Source organism: Triticum urartu, unplaced genomic scaffold (genome assembly GCF_003073215.2).
Source record: "Triticum urartu cultivar G1812 unplaced genomic scaffold, Tu2.1 TuUngrouped_contig_4851, whole genome shotgun sequence".
Taxonomy (NCBI): Eukaryota; Viridiplantae; Streptophyta; class Magnoliopsida; order Poales; family Poaceae; genus Triticum; species Triticum urartu.
Genome location: NW_024115475.1, coordinates 1 through 5,448, shown reverse-complemented (window position 1 = coordinate 5,448; position 5,448 = coordinate 1). Strand labels below are relative to the sequence as shown.

The following is a 5,448-nucleotide window of genomic DNA, read 5'->3' as shown; positions in this document are numbered from 1 at the left end:
CATATTACCTTTGTAGATTGCAAACCCTAGATGACGATCTCTTCGTAGCAAGAACGGGCCGGAGACCATTCAAAGCTTTGTCCCCAGCGGAGTCGCCAAAAAGTGTGTTCGCACACGAACACGTCACCGTGTACCTTCGATGCCGGGGGTGATGCACCGCAGCTCACGTCGAAGGAGACCCGCCGGAAGCGCGGTACGCAAGACAATCCGGCGGGTGCTTTTGTATACCCGAAACCCCACACGCCCGGGAGGGACCCCGTCAGGGCGCGCGGCGGCTATGGGCTACCCTAGGTCGACCTGATCACCCCTAGGGCCTCGAGGTTCGCCGCCCTGCAAACGAAGAACGAACGAAGAACGAGGAAGAAGAAGAACAAGGGAGAGGGATAAAGGTAAAGGTAAAAAGATGATATATTGATAGATCGATTGTGTGTTGTTCAATCGGCCTTCACCCCTTACATATATATGAGGCGGATGGACTTCCCGTACAAGAAAAGGACTCAAATGATGTCCAAATCATCAAAAGTTATCCTAACTCGGACTACCCAGAACTTCCGGGCTGAAATTATGTCAAGTAGCCCTCTTGCACTGAATCTGCAGGCCGCATACTACTTCGGATGACAATGGTCCCAAAAGCAAAGTTGTAGATCTTGCAATGGAGAAAAACTCTTCAGTTGATCACGTTTTCATCCGAGGTCGTCTTGATGTCGAAATTGGCCCCACAAATCTGAAAATAATGTTAAAATTCCAGTTTTCGGGGCGCACCGCGTGCAAACTTTCGGTTTAGCCCGGAACCTCCCCGGAAGTTTTGCCCGAAACTTCCGGGGCAAACTTATGCAGCACACTGTTTTGGCTCTAACTTTTGCATATGAACTCCGATTTAGACGATTTTTATGTCGAAATCGATCGTCTCGACGAGACGAAGACAACTCGTGTAGAAACATCACTCATATGAGTCCATCTTGGGGGCATAATCAGCCGAATAGTGTTCTGAATGCAAAATCTCAGTACTTCAAACACAACTTCGGCCTTAGAGATTAGATCGGATGGCTACGGCCCAAATATCAAAGTTTCTTCTTTTGACAATACGGAACTTTCTCACTTTGAGCACTTTTTCATTTGAAGCCTTCTTAATTATGTTTTTGACCATGCCAAAATCTGATGTCAACAGATTGTGATTGGTGCCTTTCCATTCTATTGTCCGACTCCGGCGCTATGGAAGGAAAGCTCATCCTATCCATCGCCATTGCCATTGCCATCGTCATCACTGAGTAAGAAAAGAGACGACACGAAGGAAGGTGTTTTTCCTTTTGAGATAAAGGAAGGAAGATGGTGATTTCGCCGGAAATACAGTCTGGTTCCTAGTTGTATATGCATTCTGTATGAAAAAAAATTAAACAAAAAATCAAAAAAGTTTAGAAGTTTTTTTAGAATAAACTTGACTACCTTTTGCACTAGTACATAAATTTTCACGAAAAGAAAAACAACATTGACTTCATAGCGGAAAAAACAAAATTTATTCGCTACTATAGGTCACTATTCACACTATTTTGATCAAAAGTTTGTCTTTTTGAAAAGAAGTCAAAGGGGGTTTTCTTTTCCTGAATTTTTTCTCACTGGTACAATGGAAGGTCAAGTTTATTTCAAAAATATTTTCAGATTTTTTTGACTTATTATTGAATTACTAATAAAATCCATGTAAGGTGTAGATGTCCCCATAGACCAAACACCCGCGTTCGTGATCTCACAAATTTTTTTGGGCCTGCATCTTGATCCAAATGTCCATTCGCCGCTGGAACTAGGCTTGGGCTCTTACATCGGAGTTGAGTGATCTCATAGATTGACAAGGTGGCCCAAGGTGCCCACGGGGAATCGATCCATGTCGAACGGGAGCAACTAACAAAAAAACTGAGGGGTACCCCTTGCAGGAGCCCCTCAAGGGTTAATTTCAGTGGGCACAGGGCATTGCCACTTGGCGCACTATCAACCGCCACCACGTGTCACGTGCAGGATTTTTCTTTACATGTTTTCGGCTTTGGACATTTTCTAAAAAATTTGGCTTTTCGGTTTTTAGTTGTTTTCCCTAGGTTTTGGACCAAAAAATAGAAAAAACATTGCGCAAAACAGCATGTTTCTTTAACAAAAACTTTTAATTTCATGTTTTTTCTAGAAAATGTAATGAATGTTTTAAAATGCATAAACTTTAAATGGTTTGTACTACAAATTTATGGTTTTTTCAGAAATTTTGGTATAGACTACATATGGCCTGAATGGAGTGAACAAACACACTAAAGTGTGTCCATATAAATCTGAATCATGTATAAAAACTAAAAAATTCTGATAATAGTGAACGGAGGGAGGATCCTTTTATATGTCATGAACATTTTCCAAAAAGTGCGTGTTGAAAAATCTTAAATTTCATAATATTTTTTGAAATTTTCATTAGCATATTTTTAAATGTGTGAAAAAATAAAATGCCATGAACATTTCTTCCGATTGTACTAACATGTTTTTAGATGTCACAAACAGTTTGTTTAATGTGTGAACATTATTATTTTGAATGGTATGTGTAGGTTTTGAAAACATCTGAACATTATATTTATAAAACGTAATGAACGGTACATAAACAAGAGAAAAACAAACATTGAAAACCCAGCCATAAAAAGCAGAAAAGAAAACCCAGCGGACTAAACCAGCGTTGCACGGGCAACAGAAAAGCACCGCAAATAGTGTAGTAGGCCGGCCATGGAAGCGTGGTAGGCGTTGGCCCACCAGCATCGAAAGTCAAAGTGCGGGGCGGTGCTCACGTTTTTTCGTCCAGCTAAAAAAATTGTTTTTTCGGTTCTTTTTTCTTTTCTGTGTTTGTTTTTATGCTTTTTTTAAATGGTTGCGATTTCAAACAAAAATTTCTGCATTAAAAACAATGTTCACGAATTAAAAATTCACAATGCCAAAAATAAATGAACGTTTTTTGAATTTGATGAACAATTTGTATTTTGATGAAGAATTTTTTATGATTTTTCTTTTTTTCATGAACATTTTATTTGAATTTGATGAACAAATTTTGAACACAAGAACATTTTTTAATTGGATGAAAAAATCTTGAATTTGATGTGCTTAAGTAAAAAAATCACAATTTCAAAAATAAATGAACAGTTTTGAATATGATGAAGAAATTAGTACTTGAGACTAGCCAAGTTTCTAAACCCTACAGAAAAGAACTATATATAGTACTCTCTCCGTCCGGAAATACTTGTCATCAAAAATAGACAAAAATGAATGTATCTAGAACTAAAATACATCTAGATACATCCCCTTTTATTCATTTTGATGACAAGTATTCCCGGACGGAGGGAGTAAAAACAAAAGTACAGCAAACTAGCTCATCTGAAACAACGGAAGGTGAATTGCACCTTGCAACGTAGGAGGCACTAGCCACATCTTCCATCCACGGTGTATATATAACAAATATATATCAGCAGCAAAACAAAAAGTTGTAGTAATGATTAAGAAAAAGACCAACATAGCCATTGGGAGAGAAGAACAAAAATTGGGTAGCTACATATGGTACACACACACACACACACATCACGCAAGGGGAAGAGAGAAAGAAGGGGGGGGGGGGGGGGGGGGGGATTAAAGGTCGAGGACAAATAAAAAGTACAGGTGGTGTCAACCATGACAAAATTGTGACTGGATACTGTGCAGGAACAAATCTACTGGATCACGCACTCGCATTTCTTGTAGCCATCATTCTCCCCCTCGTCGTCCGACAAACCCTCGTCGCTGTTAAAAACATAGCTTCAGTATTCTGTGCAAGCAGTATGTATACATTCAATGCTAATACCCACAGAGCCTAAAACTATTGGTGACACATGCTTTCTAAGAGTTAAAACTGTCGTATTCTGGTGTGTATGGTGACAGTGAAAACAAAATGGATTTACAAATTAGAGTTTGCACAAAAAAAAACTAGGGAGAGAAGCTACCGACCTTGTTTCAAATTCTCTGATCTCAAAAAGTTCTTTCCCACACGTGTCAGTCCAGTGAACTTTCCTCCGCTCCATACCAGTTTTCAAGGTTTGCACCTCCTCCAGAGACTCCCGTGGTTGTTCCTCGCTGTCACTAACAATAGAACCGCGGTCAGACGAGTCCCTTTTCGAATTACTCTTAAGACAGCCTTTTCTCCCGCTTCCGTTTATGGAGGAACCATTGGCTGTTCCTTTCCTGATTGTGGAACTGGATAATTGCTGCCGCGTGTTACTTGAGCTCAATTTCGGAGGAGATGCGCCCTCAAGCCTAGCAGGTGTGCAGCCAAAGCAGGTGAAGGAAGCACATTTACCAGGAACATCGTCTTTTGTTGGAGGCAGTGGCCCCCCATGCCCAGCCTCCCGATCGACTAGTCGATAGTGATTCCAGGGCGATGCCCTTACAGGCTGCTCCTCAGTTCTCCGGCCGAGCAACAAAAGTGCAAGGCCATGGCTGTATCCTGATGCGGATGATGAGAAAAAACCTCCTCCCTCCACAGCCAGTAGCATTTCAGCTTCTCATCCAGCCACCATGAACTGAATCTAACAGACAGCTCAATCAAGACCACCAGACCACCAAAATAATGTGTAGTAGCAGGAGCAGAATATCTTCAGCTGCTACCTTAATATGCTGCAAGATGAATAACATAATAAGTCATTGGAACTATTAACCATTAATTCATTTGGAGAGCCACATCAGTTTTATAACATAAAAAAGCAGAAGGTTAACCACTCATTCATACAGTTATGCATTAGTTCCCTGCTATGCTACTGTTTGACTTTCAGTAGGTAAGGTAAGCAGGGAACCATTCTAGTCAGGTAATCGGCGGCATGACTGTGCACAATTTTATCAAGTGCACAATTGGGGAACTGATCCTTTGGTTCAGATCTCGCCCTGCCTAAGTGCTGTCAACCACATTTTCATACCAGGAATAGGGAACCGAAATGCAGCTGTTATTATCCTCACCAACCATAATTGCACCTACAGATACAGTTGGCTGTCTACCTGAACCAATTATATAGTTACTTAAACATCATGGATCCACAACAAACCAAGAAAGAGACACCTCAAATTGGACATTTTCTCAGCACTACATACGTAATATCTTGATCAACTTACACCGCAAGACTACAATGTCTGCATCTGAATACCAAAGTTCAGCTCAACATGTCAGGGGGTACCTGACAAAGATCTTACCGGTGCATCAAAAAAGCGAGTGAATAAAGCAGCCATTCGCAAACACGGATCTGGCCATCAGGGCAGGGCTGGATCCAGATGAAAGATGTGGAGGTAAGCACAATTTAAGTAACTAAGAGCAACTCCAATGGGGCGACCCATTTCGTCCGCGGCCGTCCGTTTGGGTCGGCGCGGACAAAAAAGCTGGCCCAACACGTTGACCCAAGCGGACGCGCGTCCGCTTTCGTC

General features: G+C 41.4%; 1 protein-coding gene across 1 annotated transcript; it reads right to left on the bottom strand.

The window, feature by feature from the left end:
• Positions 1-3,385: 3,385 nt before the first annotated feature.
• On the bottom strand, positions 3,386-4,672 carry LOC125528410. The gene is made up of 2 exons (XM_048692893.1): positions 3,988-4,672; positions 3,386-3,783 (listed from the first exon to the last, which is right to left on the bottom strand). The coding sequence occupies exons 1-2, from the start codon at positions 4,530-4,532 to the stop codon at positions 3,714-3,716; spliced, it is 615 nt and encodes a 204-aa protein (XP_048548850.1). The 5' UTR covers positions 4,533-4,672; the 3' UTR covers positions 3,386-3,713.
• Positions 4,673-5,448: the final 776 nt, after the last annotated feature.

What these genes read in the sequence shown, in the direction of transcription:
- LOC125528410 (XM_048692893.1), bottom strand. Translation starts at nt 4,532, where the DNA reads ATGCTACTGGCTGTGGAGGGAGGAGGTTTTTTCTCATCATCCGCATCA. An exon ending in ATCAGAGAATTTGAAACAAG is followed by an intron (nt 3,784 to 3,987) that starts GTCGGTAGCTTC and finishes TGTTTTTAACAG; the next exon opens with CGACGAGGGTTTGTCGGACG.